The sequence below is a fragment of the Protopterus annectens genome, chromosome 6.part1, assembly GCF_019279795.1.
Source record: "Protopterus annectens isolate FY-2018-M chromosome 6.part1, PAN1.0, whole genome shotgun sequence".
Taxonomy (NCBI): domain Eukaryota; kingdom Metazoa; phylum Chordata; order Ceratodontiformes; family Protopteridae; genus Protopterus; species Protopterus annectens.
In genome coordinates, this window is record NC_056738.1 from 379371909 (window position 1) to 379388667 (window position 16759).

The 16759-nt window shown below is 41.9% G+C and overlaps 1 protein-coding gene across 2 annotated transcripts in view; it reads right to left on the reverse strand.

Annotated features, from left to right (window-relative positions):
* PLCB3 (phospholipase C beta 3) overlaps nucleotides 1–16759 on the reverse strand; it is a 2354563-nt gene that overhangs the window by 876284 nt on the left and 1461520 nt on the right. For both annotated transcript variants that reach the window (XM_044075790.1, XM_044075791.1), the window contains exon 6: nucleotides 7021–7074. In XM_044075790.1, coding sequence (XP_043931725.1) covers nucleotides 7021–7074 — 54 coding nt within the window. The remainder of the gene's footprint in view (nucleotides 1–7020; nucleotides 7075–16759) is intronic.

Consider the following 16759-nt stretch of genomic DNA (forward strand, 5'->3'; position numbering starts at 1 on the left):
AGCTGCAGCCATTGAGCCCAGTACTTGTAAGACTTGTCTTGCCTGAACTCTCATCTTGTTTATGAGAAAGGAAACTTGTTGACAAATGGTTGACACCCTGTCTAGAAGCAGTTTTGCCATCATGCGTCTTGTATCCAAGTCTGCCCCTATAAATGTAATAGACTGGACAAGGCAACAAGGCAGACTTTTCATAGTTTATTGTGATGCCTGACTGGGAACAAGTTTGGATTGTGTAGTCCCGTGCCTTGATTAGTTGATGCTCAGTGGTAGCAGTGAGGAGCCAGCCGTCTAGATATGGAAACACCTGGGAATCCTAGATGCCTCAGGTGAGCCGTGACCACTGCCATGCACTTGGTGAACACCCTGGGGGCTGTGGTGAGACCAAAGGGCAGGGCCCTGAACTGATAATGACTGGCTCTCAGCCGGAAGCGTAGGAATCTCCTGGATTGCCTGTCCATTTTTATATGGTAGTATGCGTCCTGGAGATCTATGCAGCACATCCAATTGTCCTGACCCAAGAAGGGAAGAATGGACTGCAGTGTCACCCATCCAGAACATTGTCTTTTTTACTGATTGGTTTAGGTTGCTGAGATCCAAGATTGGTCTCCAGTCCCCTGTCTTCATTGGAACTAAAAAGAACCGTGAGTAAGTTCCAGATCTGATTTGGTCTGCGGGGACTTACTGGATGGCTCTTTTTTCTAGCGATCTTTGAAACTCTCGGATTGCATGATCCCGAAGACTGGGTGGAACATCTGGGATAGAACATTTGTCTTTTGAGGGGGACTGAGAAAAGGAATTTTGTAGCCCCTGGATATTATCGACAGTACCTATGTTTCTCTCGTGATAGATTGCCAGGCTGCTGGGTACAGTGACAGTCTGCCCCCGACTGCCTCCAGAGGTGGACAGCCAGGCCTCCCTTCAGGAGTGCTGGAAGGGCCTAGCAAAGAAAGTATCTCTGTCGCCCTGCTGTTGTGCCCCCTCCCCCTGCCACGAGGGCAGCCATCCTCCATTGCTGTTTCCCCCTCTGCCCCTGGGGGAAAAAATCACCACGTGTGTCAGGCGAAGAGCCCTGGGATTTCCGGAACCACATTTTCCCACTCTTCTGACCCTTAGAATAGGGCCTAGATGGAGTGGAAAAATGGACCCCTACGCTGAGAGAGTCTTGCCATCCTGTTCACACCAGGTGAGAGTCTCTTACCTGAGGCCCAAAGACGAGCCATCAAAGGGAGTGTTGCTAAATGAAGACTTAAAGGGTTCTGCAAATTGACAAAGGCACATCCAGGAGTGTCTACATAAAGCTACTCGGGTAGCTGCTGCCATACTCGCTCCATCTGCCATGTAAGAGATGAGCCTCACAGAGGAGTTTACCACTGAGGTCAAGGTCGCAAGCTGGGAAGCTGCCCTGTTCACAACTCCCTCAGCTGTAGAATCTTGCAGGGTATCTCCTAGCTCCTTCAGGAGATCCAGATGAAGTCAGGTGAAATGTGACAAGTAATTCAGTGATCTGAGAGTAAAAGTCACTGAAGAAAACATACGCTTCCCATACTGGTCTATCGCACGAGACTCTGTTCGGTGGATGGACAGATGAAGTTTCCACAAGTTCCTTCTTTGTGGCTGCTGCCACCATCATGGCACCAAAAGGGACTCCCTTGGAAAAGGAAGACTTATCTTCTGGGGCTGTAATAAATTTAAGTCTCCTCGGAACAGGTTCCATGGTCTCTGGAGTGCTCCACGACTTTCGACTCACTACACACAGAAGTGGGTCAAAAGGTGGAGACACCAAAGAGGTGGAGGGTCGGGAAACAAATGCGTCCAGGTATACGGAGTCATCCTCAGAAGGGACTAGGGACTTCCAGCCACCCCTCTTGTCTGAGGATTTCCAAGACATCTGAAAAGGAGACATCCTTAGAGGGGAACCATGGAGACCCTTCCGACTCATCCAAGTCCGTATTCGAAGTGATAGACTCAGGGGAGTCTAGATGCTTCCTCTTACATTTCTTCTTCCAAGGGAACTCCTTAGAATGTTCGGGGGAGGTTTCGGGAGTGGGGTCACCCAGTGAAGCATCCTGGGGCACAGGTTCCCTACGCTTGGCAGGAAGAGGGACAAAGGCCGGCACAGGCACTGAGGGAGAAGGAGCCAATGGAGCAGAAGATGGAGCAGTGTCAGGAGACAGCACGCTCTTCATCACCTCGAAGGCACCACGGTCCTGAGCCAAAGGAGCCTCCGGCTCCAAAGAGCCTGGAGATCTCCTTCGAACCCGAAGTGAAGGCTATAAGGCTGATGTAGGAGCTGAGCTTACCTGCACCGAAGCTCCAAAAGGGAAAGTGGGGTCAGACAATGGTCCAGTGCCACTTCCCCCCCTTGGAGCTGACGAGAGAGCTTTGGCGCCCAGACCCCTCAACGGACTGAGACATCAAGGAGATCAGAACGGTAGTCGGAACTGATAAGGGAGAAGAAATTGGAGCCGATGGTTCCACCACCATGACCTCCATGCACTCTGGCTTCGAGCCGAAGAGTGTCAAAGGAGGAATCGATGGAGAAGCTGGGAGGGCCGAAGGAGCCAAATCCTTATGGGCTGGACTCGAGAGCAATTTGGCAAGTGCCTGTGACTTGAGGAGCCTGTTGACCACTCTTTCCACGTTGTGATCAGAAAGTCTGGAGGACCGAGAGGAGTGTGAGGATGACCAGTGACTGTCCGCTCCAGGTTGCAGCAGAGAAGATTGTGGAGCAGAGTGTACCCGCTCTAAAGAGGGAGACCTTGATCTCTTATTGATCCAGACCAGCTCTGAGGACACAGATGGAGCCACCGGAGACTTAGCTTTGTCGGAGCCAATGCTGGGGGCCGACAGAGCAGAAGGCTTCTCAATAATTTTTGTCTGTTCTGAGCTTGGAACTGAGGGCTTAGAGTGTTTCTGGGACACTTCGGCTGGCTGTGGACCCTGAGACGAGGCATCTTGAGGGTTCTTCAGGAGGTCCCGTAAAATTAGCTTATGTTTTTCTTTCTTGCAGGACTCGAAGTGAAAGCATGACAGATCAAGCAAGAGTCCTGCAGATGAACAGCCCCTAAACAATAAACGTAACTCATGTGCCCATCTGTAAGGGACATTTTCTGATGAGTCACATTTTTTAAACCCAGAGGGTTTAGACTCTTTAGACATAATTAGCACTAGTCAGGAAAAAAAGTTCCCACAGAGAAAACAGAAAAAAGTATAGTTGTGTACACTTAACCATAAATGTAGATGTTAGAGTGTATTCACTGTTGCAGTCATCACACTTTGGTTATCCTGGCAGGGGTAGCTCTCAGTTGGCCCGAATACCAGAGGCTTAGTATTTCTGCATCAGTTGCTGTCGCTCCAGGACTGACATCAGGTTGTCAGTGGTATGAAAACAGGCAGCCAACAACATTACATCAGTTTTTCTTGCCCCCAATAGGGAGCTAAGTTATAGTGGAGTAACACCGCCAGTAGAAAGTAATACAAATAGCACTGTAAGGGTGGGGGGGGGAGAGAGAGAGAGAGACAAGGGGGCTGGAAGGTGGGAAACCAGGACTGCAACAGTGAATACACTCGAACATCTACATTTACGGTAAGTGTACACAACTGTACTATGTTCTTCGTGTTTCACTGTAGCAGTCATCACACTCGGGTTGATTTCCAAAGCTGAGGAACGAATGGAGGCAGTCAAGAAGAGTTGGGGCTGGCTAGTCTGCCCTGCAGGACTGCGGTTGTAAAGCCTGCCCTAGACTTTGAAAAGATAAGCAGGTGGTAATGCTTGGTGAAGATATGAACAGAACTCCATGCTGCAGCTTCCAGAATGTCCCTGGCAGGGACCCCTCTGAGAAAGGCTGCAGAGGTTGAAGTTGCCCTAGAAGAATGTGTTCTGACCCCCTGTGGGGGTGGTTTCCCCATGGAGTTTGTAACAGAAATGGATGCAGTGTGCTATCCATTTGCATATGGTTTGTTTTGATATGGCTTTGCCCTCTGCCCCTGGTGCAAAGCTGACTAGTAACTGGTCAGATTTCCTACAGGGCTTAGTCCTATCCAGGTAGAATCTGAGCTGTCTGTGCACATCTAAAGAGTGCAGGATCCTTTCCCCCTTATTTTGAGGTTTAGAGAAAAAGGTGGGTGAATGAGTAGATTGGTTGAGAGCCACACTGGACACCACTTTAGGCATGAAAGTTGGGTTAGTCCTGAGGGAGACCTTGTCAGCATGAAAAATGATGACAGGTTCCACAGCCATAAGTGCTTGTAGCTTAGACACTCTTCTAGCTAAAGTGATGGCCAGAAGCGAGGCTGTTTTTCAAGAGAGGAATTTCAACTCTGCTGAAGCTGCAGGCTCAAAGGGGTTGGGGGGCATGAGCTTTTCCAACACAAAGTTACGGTCCCAAGCAGGGGTAGGGGCTCTTCTTGGTGGCCTTAAGTTGTTAGCTCCTCTCAGGAACTGTTTGATGAGAGGGTGTGAGAAGAGAGGTGGCTCAGTGCTGTAATGTGCAGAGATGGCTGAGGCATGGATTTTAATGGAAGAGAAGGCTGTGGAGTAGTTCTGCTAGGTTTCACCAAAATTCATAATCAGAAACCTCAGAGTTGTTGGACTCTTGGTCAGATAAAACTGCTGGGGACATGTCTCTTTCTTTTAGCAGAGGAAGGCTGGCTTCCCCTAATCAGCATGATAAGGTCTTCCACCATTTTAAGCATCTGAGATTGTGTCAAGGAAGCAGGCGTGAGAGTTTGGGTCATCGGTTTTTTAGGCATAGCTCGTACTCTGGGCCTTAGAAACTCAGTAGTTTTAGAAAGAAATGAAGACGCGAAAGTCGCCAGTTTGTGGTGAATATCAGTAGTGCGAAGAACTTCCTCAGATGCCAGTGCCTGCACAGCAGCTCCAGACCCATCTAAAGTAGAGACATCCGCAGGTTACATAGTCAAAGAAGAGTCTCGCAGCATACCATACTCAGAACGGGACTTGGTAGCGGCCAGCGAATCCATTGATGCGGGCATCAGGGGCTGCAAAAGTGCCTCACTGACTACCGGTGAACTGGCGACTAGCTTAACATAAGCCTTGTTGGCAGTTTTGGACCTGTGCGGTCTCTGTCTTTATACTTATGTTTTTTCAGAAGATCAGTAGGCGGATGGCTTACCGAAGCCATTTCAGAATATGGAGATCGACGGCGAAAGTATTTAGCTACAATAAGGGCCCAATGACAACTAGTTCAGGCATTGAACAAAGCACAAAACCAGCAGCGAAAGATGTCATAGTCTGGGCCTAAACAGGTGACACAGTAAGAATGGAAATCTTGGTGTGGTATTTGCTTTCCACAGGCGAGACAATTGTTAACTTTTTCTGACATTGTTTAAAGCAAGAAAAAAGGATCCCCAATGGGGTACTTAGCTTTAGAAGACTTCAATTTTGGAAATGAAAACTCAGGTAGCAGTCAACCGGCACTAGTGCGAACTGCTTCTGCTTCGAGCTCCTCGGCAAGAAAGACTGATGTAATAGCGTCGGCTGCCTGTTTTTATACCGCTGATGACCTCATGTCAGTCCTGGAGTGACAGCAACCAACACAGAAATACTAAGCCTCTGGTATTCGGGCTGACTTAGGGCTACCCCTGGCAGGACAACCCAAGTGTGATGACTGCAACAGTGAAACATAAAGAACATCTATCGCTTACAGCCTACAACAAGGAGAAGTAAACAGGCTGATACCACAAAAAGGAAACAACCTTAAAATTATCTCTTTTTTTTTTTAAAGGAAAAGTAAGGGGGAGAGCCTCTAACTTAAACAGCAACTCCCTTGATGGGAGAGCCTCTAACTTAAATGGCAATCCCAGAGAAGGGTGAAGAAAAGGAAGAACCCTCTAACTTAAATAAGCTCCAAGAGAAAAGCAGGCCTGGAAGAAAGAAAGATGGCCAAAAAACACCACAAAGAGCAGAGAAAGGCGTTGTTAAACTAATGAAGAAAAACACACACTAACGAGTAAAGATAACTAGTAAGAATACCAAAAAATTAGCAAGTAACTAGAAAAACAAAGTACTTAGCCTGAGCCAGTATGGAGCAATCTCATCTCTGCAAGTGGCAAATGAGATCTGGGTAGCTGCCGCTAGGCATGTTGGGATAAGGGGTAGCCTCGAGCCAGTAAAAGCTCTTGAGCTATTGTATAATCAGCCAAGTCAGAGCAGAGGATCAGCTCCGAACCCAACCAACAAGAATGAAGGGGAGATGGGACAACATAACATTGTCCGTTTTGACAAGTATTTTGTCTAAATATATCACACAAATTTGAGACTTCGGTGATTCATAACTAAAAAGATCAATGTCTTCAAAAATCTTAGTTATCAGCACAGTCAGCCTTCTCGCTGTTCTCAGTCTCTTACAGACTTCCTCTATGGAGATATGTTTCTAACCTTTCACACCATGAAAGATTTATCACTCTGACCTCATATTCATTCACAGAAAAAAATGGTTCCTCAAATACTCAGTTAAAACAACTAAACCTTCAACAACAGATAAATAAGGCATGTTGGCATGAGAGATTTCTATCCCTACATATCCCTCTCCTCTGGAACAAACTACTACTACACTTCAAGCAGAGTAGCACCCTTGCCACCTTGAAGGTAAACCTAGACAAAAGGATGGACAGCCTCAAATTGTCTACTGATTTATCATGTTTATCATGTTTTGTCCTATATAAGACTTGAAAGAGCTACTGATTTTTTTTTTTTGCTAGGTTTGTAAAGTTCTGCAAATTAATTGCTTAGTACTTAAACTTATGAATTTAAATCTTAACACTGATACCAAAAGGTGATCAATAAGTAAAGCACATTGAAAACCTAACAGCGATTCTTACCAGGGCTATATAAAAAAGTGCCTTATTCCTACAGATCAGTGTTCATATTACATTCAGTTATTTTAATTGCTAACTGCTAACCACATGTCTGGTAATTTTAAGGATTTTCTAAATAGTACGTTTAGGATATGTCATCAGTATATTAAAGCATAACCGAACCACAAATACATTTCTTACTTTTTCACAGGAATCCGACCATCCTGGTTCACTTGCAACTTCAATTTTGTATACCTGGGGAGTAGAAAACATTTTTTAAGGAAATTTGGACATCATAGTCTTAATAAACACAGAATGCTTATACAGTTTCATCTTGTGTGCACATCTAATTCTGAACTACTGTAAATGATAGATACAGGACATTCTGCTCATTCACAATGGAAAACATCCCAAAGATCTTCCTCAGATTAAAACAAATATGTAATTGACACCTTGCCACTCAATTACAATGCAGTTAAAGTCCATTTTTAAAACTTCATACCCAAATGTAACTTTAGCACTTCTGTACAACTTAATCAGTTTAGTAATCTCAGAGTAAGTTATATTGGAAAAGAAATGCAGGGAATCTTCACACCTGTAAGAGGCCACTGGAGGCTTTGCAATGTGTGTGAAGTTGTCAACTGTTCATAACTAAATAGGCTTCAATGAATTAGTAAGTGATTAGATTAACAATAACTCAAATCAATTAATGAATTCAGGAATGGTTACATTAAAATCCCTTAACAGATAAAAAATTAACACTTGTGTGGTTTACAGGAGGGTAACTGTCTTGGCAGTAAAGAAAAATGCAAAGCAGATCCACAACCTGGAAGCTGGCTCTGGAAGCCCAGAATAAAAAATTGATGAAATGCTGATATTTCTTCTTCTGCAAGGCAGAAAATGAAAGGCTGCAACTTACATAAAACTTTCTTGCTTTAATAACAAACAACAACCTCCTCAAGCGCTTTCGCTCAGCCTGGTGCTAAGCTTTTTCAAGATACAATAAAATCAAGCTGGTTGTTCTTTATATACATAGTCAAAACTTGACCAATAATTCAATTAGTAAAAGTGAAGGTCTAATTAACCCTTCAAATTACTTGCTAGTACAAAACCTGCTTGCAGGCAAACCATTACTAAGCACAACTCAGTGCAATGTCCAACAAGGTATATGCATAAACTTAATAATCAATTGTTGGTGTGCACACAGATTGCCATAAAAATATACAGTGTTAAAAGTATGCAATATTAAAACTGTGCAATGTTAAAACAATATTCAAAAGCCAATACTATACACATGCTAGTATGTTAAAAATATTAAAATGTGCTGTTTGTTCAGCAAAATTTTATTTCTATATGTAAACCCTGAAAACACTGGAAAACCAAAAATTCATAATTTAGCCTTCCTTAACCTCAGGACGCTACTAATGCTGCAAGCGTCATTGAGCCCTGGTCGCCTTCCTGCATCTAGTCTTAACTGCCATAATAACTCTTTATATTCTAAAAGAGACCCCCAGTCCCCCCCCCCTTTCATCCATCCTTAGCTGTTCTAAAATAATGAATTTCATTTCCATGTTGGGACAAAAAAGGGAATGTCTATAAAAAGCATTAGTTTCCTTTTTCTTAATTATATCATACTGATGCTCATAAATACGTCTTCTGAGAGTTCTTTCAGTCTTTCCTATGTAGAAACTTTTACATCTAGTACATAAACCTAAATAAACAAATTTGGCATTGCAATTATAATGGCCCCTTGGTTGATATAGGAATTTTCTTGATGGTAAATATAACCTATGTCCATTGAACATAGCCGGGCATTGCTTGCACATTCCACATTTGTATGTGCCTTCTTTTTTATTATCACTACTTACCATTGGTTTGTTCTGATTCATCTCTAACATTTCTTTTAAATTGGTATCCCTACGTCTAATGAATCTAGGAAACTCTGGAATCGTATTACCCAACCTATCGTCCAGTCTTAGGATCGGCCAGTATTTCTTTACACTGTTTTCCACAACCTCATAATCAATACTAAAAGTATGGATGTATCCTTTTTGTTCCTTATTCTGCAGGCTACCGCCCACTTGGCCTATTGATGTGCCTGTAGTGTCTAGGAGAGGTGGATATTTTGTTTCCCTGCACCTAATAATTTCTGTCGCTAGCTCTTCAACAAGAAGGCTTGGATACCCTCTTTCAAAGAATCTTTCTTTTAGGAACCTAATTTCCTCCATAAACACCTGCTTTGTGTTGCATATTCTGGAGGCACGGATAAATTGCCCCTTGACTATGCCTCTTTTTTGATATTCAGGGTGGTTACTTTTAAAATGCAAAAAAGCATTTGAATAGGTGGGCTTCCTAAACACACTTGATATGAACCTATTTGTTAACTTTATCTTTAACCAAGTGCACATCCAAGTAATTCAAGCTGTCAAAACTCAATGAGTGTGTAAAGGTTAGAAAAGAAGTAGTGCTGTTGATGTAATGAAAAAGTTCCTCCATATTTGCCCTAGTACCACTCCATACAAGACAAATGTCGTCAAGAAATCTGACATGATGCTTGATGTACTGTGCCCACTCTGTGCCAAAAATATGTGTTCTCCCATTTATGCAACACTATGTTTGCATAAACTGTGGCACAGGCCGCCCCCATTGCAACACCTGATTTTTGCCTGTAGAAATGACTGTTGAAACAAATGAAATTATTTTCCAGGATTAGTTCCATTAACTCCACCAACAGGTTTGTGGTGTTGGAAGTAAGTTTCGCCCCTTTAACTAAAACATCACTAAACCATTTCAGTCCTGTAGAATGAGGTATACTGGGGAACAGTTGAACAATGTCTATAGTTACCAGCAATAGATCCGGATGGTATGCTAGGGATTTCAGACCCCTAAGAAAATCCCAAGAATCCCTGCAGATGTATTTCAAAGAAGCAGCAAATTGCTTCAAAGTGTGGTCTATAAATTTCCCAATCGGTTCTGTTATACCTCCTTGCCCAGATACTATAGGTCTGAAGTGTAGGGGGTCAAGACCTTTGTGTGTTTTCAGGATGCCAAATATTACAGGAATTCTTGGCTTGGCAACAATTAAAAAAATATACATTTTTTCATTAAAAACCCCTTGCAAAAGATGGTCATATAAAATGAAAGAAATTCTTGAGTATGCCATATGTAACTCATTCCTGGACACCTGTTCATACTGCTCCGGGTCCTGCAACATCCGTTCAATGTACTGAATATAGTCTGAATTATACATCAGAACTAACCCCCCCCCCCCTTATCTGTTTTCATAGCCCTACAGTTGTTACTTTTGAGATCCTTGATTAAATTCATCTCATTCCTACGGATATTATGGGGGGCATTTCTTTGCTTATTATTGTTAATCATCCTGATGTCTTTTTCCATAATTTCTTCAAATATTTTGACTGTTGGGTCCATAGGTGGGTTAAATGTACTCCTACGTGAAAGCTCCATACTTACAGGAAGTTCCCCTTTAAAATAAAGCATTAGGTTCAATTGCCTGCTAAACATTTTTAAATCTATCAACTCCTGTTCCATCCTGTTAGAAAATGCTTGCACAAAATGCAGTACCTTGGTGAATAAATCAAAATGTTCTGTTCCCAAACTAATGCTGGTATAATTGTAAATCGAAAAATTGTTTTCTGTTACCACTGTAACCTTATTTGAAACATTCAAGCTGGCCACAACATTGGTCGTGTGTGGACAGCTCGAAATAGCCCGCATGCCCTGGTCTACTTGTTCCCCCACCCCTGAAAAAATCCGTCCCCCCCCGTTTGGGGGAAAGTGAAAATCCTGGTGTAAGGAACCTCTATCCTTCTCTGCAAACCTTTGGTTGTATCTTGGTGTCTCATACAGCATTTCTGTTCTGTAACCTCTATTAAAATTTCCCTGTGCACCACTATTAATGTTGTTATACTGCTTAGCTTTAAATGGCAGTGGGTAGGCCACCCCTTCATTGTATTCCTTTAAGTCCCTTTCTAATTTGTGTATTTTACGGTTAAGAATTCTCAAACAGTGTTGGTCAACCTCCTTAAAAATATTATCATAACTTCGTTTAACAGAAACAAATCTTTCATTGTTAATTAAACTGTTGTTCAAAGCCTTTAAACCATTTAATAAAACTTCTGCTTTTGTTTCATATTCTTCCACCATAACCTCTAACATTTCTATACCAGCACGATTAAATACACCACACAATTTCTTGTAATAATTAGAGTCCTTTTGCACATTGTTGGGAAATTTGAAGCACCTCAGTCCCTTTGGTATTCTTCCCACATTGACACACTCCTTAAGATAGTCGATTTCCAATTGGTTTGCTTTAAAAGTATAAAGCTTGTCATGAAGAATGCTAAAATCTTTTTCAATGCCAGCATTAATGTCAGAGTTACTGTTTAAATTAGTATTAAAATTGACAGTACCTTCACGAAACCAAAATTGCTGACCAGCCCACGCTCCAAAATCAAAACGCTTCTCCTGCATTTCTGATTCATTAGGCAGGACATTGTTGCCCTTACTGCTATCATTACTGTTTCGTTTTGAACCTGCCTGCTGGTTACAGGTTCCCAAACAAGCACCACTGTCAGTTTGTTCGTTGCATTCATTATGAGCGGAAGTGCGCCTTCTCTTTCGCTCTAAACCCTGCTGCTGGTTACCTGGAAAAACTGTAGATCTCTCAACACCACTGTTGTTGAGCATACTCGTCAACTGGATTAGCATACCCAGCACTTGATTAAACTCCACCCTTGTAACCGGTGCACTGTCATCTCGTGGTTTAAGTAACTGAGGAGTGTCAGAGAAAGTACTCTGTGCTCCTTCTTCCGCCATGGATCCGAAACAGTTCACAAACAGAAAACCAAGAACAAGTGAAAAGCACCAATAAAGCAAAGCAGATCCACAACCTGGAAGCTGGCTCTGGAAGCCCAGAATAAAAAATTGATGAAATGCTGATATTCCTTCTTCTGCAAGGCAGAAAATGAAAGGCTGCAACTTACATAAAACTTTCTTGCTTTAATAACAAACAACAACCTCCTCAAGCGCTTTCGCTCAGCCTGGTGCTGAGCTTTTTCAAGATACAATAAAATCAAGCTGGTTGTTCTTTATATACATAGTCAAAACTTGACCAATAATTCAATTAGTAAAAGAGAAGGTCTAATTAACCCTTCAAATTACTTGCTAGTACAAAACCTGCTTGCAGGCAAACCATTACTAAGCACAACTCACTGCAATGTCCAACAAGGTATATGCATAAACTTAATAATCAGAGGCGAAACTTCCTTCCAACACCACAAACCTGTTGGTGGAGTTAATGGAACTAATCCTGGAAAATAATTTCATTTGTTTCAACAGTCATTTCTACAGGCAAAAATCAGGTGTTGCAATGGTGGCGGCCTGTGCCACAGTTTATGCAAACATAGTGTTGCATAAATGGAAGAACACATATATTTTTGGCACAGAGTGGGCACAGTACATCAAGCATTATGTCAGATTTCTTGACGACATTTGTCTTGTATGGAGTGGTACTAGGGCAAATATGGAGGAATTTTTTCATTACATCAACAGCACTACTTCTTTTCTAACCTTTACACACTCATTGAGTTTTGACAGCTTGAATTACTTGGATGTGCACTTGGTTATAGATAAAGTTAACAACAGGTTCATATCAAGTGTGTTTAGGAAGCCCAACTATTCAAATGCTTTTTTGCATTTTAAAAGTAACCACCCTGAATATCAAAAAAGAGGCATAGTCAAGGGGCAATTTATCCGTGCCTCCAGAATGTGCAAAACAAAGCAGGTGTTTATGGAGGAAATTAGGTTCCTAAAAGAAAGATTCTTTGAAAGAGGGTATCCAAGCCTTCTTGTTGAAGAGCTAGTGACAGAAATTATTAGGTGCAGGGAAACAAAATATCCACCTCTCCTAGACACTACGGGCACATCAATAGGCCAAGTGGGCGGTAGCCTGCAGAATAAGGAACAAAAAGGATACATCCATACTTTTAGTATTGATTATGAGGTTGTGGAAAACAGTGTAAAGAAATACTGGCCGATCCTAAGACTGGACGATAGGCTGGGTAATACGATTCCAGAGTTTCCTAGATTCATTAGACATAGGGGTACCAATTTAAAAGAAATGTTAGAGATGAATCAGAACAAACCAATGGTAAGTAGTGATAATAAAAAAGAAGGCACATACAAATGTGGAATGTGCAAGCAATGCCCGGCTATATTCAATGGACATAGGTTATATTTACCATCAAGAAAATTCCTATATCAACCAAGGGGCCATTATAATTGCAATGCCAAATTTATTGTTTATTTAGGTTTATGTACTAGATGTAAAAGTTTCTACATAGGAAAGACTGAAAGAACTCTCAGAAGACGTATTTATGAGCATCAGTATGATATAATTAAGAAAAAGGAAACTAATGCTTTTTATAGACATTCCCTTTTTTGTCCCAACATGGAAATGAAATTCATTATTTTAGAACAGCTAAGGATGGATGAAAGGGGGGGGGGGACTGGGGGTCTCTTTTAGAATATAAAGAGTTATTATGGCAGTTAAGACTAGATGCAGGAAGGCGACCAGGGCTCAATGACGCTTGCAGCATTAGTAGCGTCCTGAGGTTAAGGAAGGCTAAATTATGAATTTTTGGTTTTCCAGTGTTTTCAGGGTTTACATATAGAAATAAAATTTTGCTGAACAAACAGCACATTTTAATATTTTTAACATACTAGTATGTGTATAGTATTGGCTTTTGAATATTGTTTTAACATTGCACAGTTTTAATATTGCATACTTTTAACACTGTATAATTTTATGGCAATCTGTGTGCACACCAACAATTGATTATTAAGTTTATGCATATACCTTGTTGGACATTGCAGTGAGTTGTGCTTAGTAATGGTTTGCCTGCAAGCAGGTTTTGTACTAGCAAGCAATTTGAAGGGTTAATTAGACCTTCTCTTTTACTAATTGAATTACTGGTCAAGTTTTGACTATGTATATAAAGAACAACCAGCTTGATTTTATTGTATCTTGAAAAAGCTCAGCACCAGGCTGAGCGAAAGCGCTTGAGGAGATGATTGTTTGTTATTAAAGCAAGAAAGTTTTATGTAAGTTGCAGCCTTTCATTTTCTGCCTTGCGGAAGAAGGAATATCAGCATTTCATCAATTTTTTATTCTGGGCTTCCAGAGCCAGCTTTCAGGTTGTGGATCTGCTTTGCTTTATTGGTGCTTTTCACTTGTTCTTGGCTTTCTGTTAGTAAAGAAAAATGCACTTCAACAGTGGCCTTTCGATTTAATTTTATTTACAAGGTGAAACAAAATTAAAACTGCTCTGTCAAGTATGTCCGCGTCAAATTAACCACAAAACATGATTTGTGAATACTTACCATTTCACATCTGCTGTTCAACGCGACATTCTGCAGGGGGTTGGTTTTATCACTTGACTACATCCATATTGTGCCCTCATAGCACCGATTAAAACATTAGTCCTCATGCTGCATCCCCCTTGGCTACTGCAAAGCCCATTTCTGAACCACGGTTGAGGTGTTCGTCTGCTAAGACCCAGCACAGTGGACAGCAGTCATTTACCTCTCCCCTGCATTAATCTTAAGGGATCACCCATTTACTACTACTGCATTCCCCAAGTAACCTTCCCCATAAACTTTGAAGCTGTCTGTACTACAAAATGTGTAAAACTTGTAAAAGTGTGTCCGCCATCTGACTTTGCTGAACCCTGTAAGGCATTTACTGTGCCTTCCTCTCACCTTAGACTTGAGAGACTGCTCACTTACTGTTAAAGGATTATCCCATGCACTCCCCAAATCTTGAAACAGCTGTGCTGTAAAACACCTGAAATCAGTCTGCCTACCTTCTACATCAGCCAATTCCAAAAATAATGAACATTAATTACTTACTGTGCTTCTACTCTCCTATGCTGACACTTCAAAGTCATCCATTTACGACTAGAAAGTTTAGCCCAACCAGCCACCAACCTTAGATATGAAGCCACCAATACTATAAAATGCCTGAAATTAGTCTGCTCACACTTCTGCATTTGAAGGGTCCCAATAGATGGCATACACTTACTGCACCATCCTTCCTTGCTGCTGCACAAACTGGGCAGGTACAAGAAAGAGTAACAGAAGCTGCCCACATCATATTATAGCGTTAATCCACAACAACCCCTCCTGCCAAGCCCTTGAAGCTGCAAGAGCTATAAAATGCCTGTAAGTTTTTTGCCCTAAGCTCAGAGTGTATTGCTGCAGTCAACCCACTGTCTGCTGTTTTATATATATTTTCATATACTGTTTTACTCTTAGGTCCTTTCAGTATGCTACGCTCACTGTAGCTGTCAGAGGTTTCCGCAATGATTCTGCAGATTTGTTTTCCCCCTTTACTAGCAGTCATACAACTAAAAATGCTTGCCTTGGTATGCAATACATACTGGGCATTTTTGTTTTATTTTTTTGCTTTTATTTCATCTTTAATACAAAGAGTAACACTCGGGTCTGAATACTGACCAGCTCTCCCCATCCGAGATACTATGCTAGGAGAGCTGCAGTTCACTGCTTGAGCAGGCTGATTGCAGTAAACCACCCATCAGTGCTCTGATCCTGGCTTTGGCAACAGCTATGCTTCTCAGTGCTACAGCCTCAAACTGCTCTCTGCTGTTCTGTAATGTTTAAATAATGCAAACAAAATAAACTGCTCATCATAATGCAATGAATTCAACAATGCAAATCACTGACGTTTGTGAAGGAATACAAGGTTTGCTTTTCTATGTCCACTTAACTCCTCACAGACTACATCAATGCATCTGTATTACAGAAGATACTGTTAGCCATTTTAATACACATTTAATCACTTATGGGAATGCTTCACAGGGCAGGATGACTATCTGATAATTGCACCATAGCCATGCAGGTTAGTAACAATGTAATTTATGCAATCAATGTAACCATTCAGCCTTGTAAATTTGAATGGCTAACTAGAAATCCCTGCTTGTACTAAGGGGTCCTTTAGTAGTCATTTCTAATAACATTTTCCAAGCAGTTCTGTAAACACTGCTATTCCTGTTTTAGTCACTCTGATCAGACTTTGTTGCTGTTTGCCAAGTAGACCTGTGAGCACTACAGGGCTCTGTTATGAATTTCTAGAGTGAGCTAGTGACTATATGCAGATCAGTGGGATCAGAATCTAGCACTGATCTACTTCTCTGAAGTCCAGGCCAACATGAATGGACTCCGGCTGTCAAAGTTTGCAGACTATTGCAAGTTGGGAGCCATAATTAACTCCCCAAGTGATGCTGACATACTACAGAAAGGCCCCACTGAGACCAACAACTGGTGTCAGAACCATGGCCTTAGGCTCAATGCCAAAAAATGTGTCATCATCCCCATTGGGAAAAACCCGGATCCCATGAATTACCACATTGATGGTAGTCCACTGAACACAGAAGGCATCTTAAGAGATCTAGGAACACAGGTTGACATCAACCTCTCTTTTGACCACCACATTGCCACTGTGGTCAGAAAGTCCTTCTATGTGGCACATCTCATTACAAAGGGCTTTGCATCCAGGAAGAAAGAGGTCATTGTCTCCCTCTACTCTTCCCTCATTAGGCCAATCATTGAGTACAATGCCCCATTTGGCATGTACCTCACTAGACACCTGCAACAACTGGAGAGGCCACAAAGGTACCTCACAAATAGGATCCTAGGCCTTAAACTCTTGTCCTATATGGACGGACTCAAAAAAACTCCAACTATTCTCTGTCTCATATCACCTACTTAGAGGTGATTGCTGCTTGACTTACAAAGCCATGTCTGACCCAGCTCTGTTAGAAATGTTTCATCTAAAGGAATCCCAATCCCTCCACACTACATGCTCCAGAAACCTCAACCTCATTACCACAATCAACAG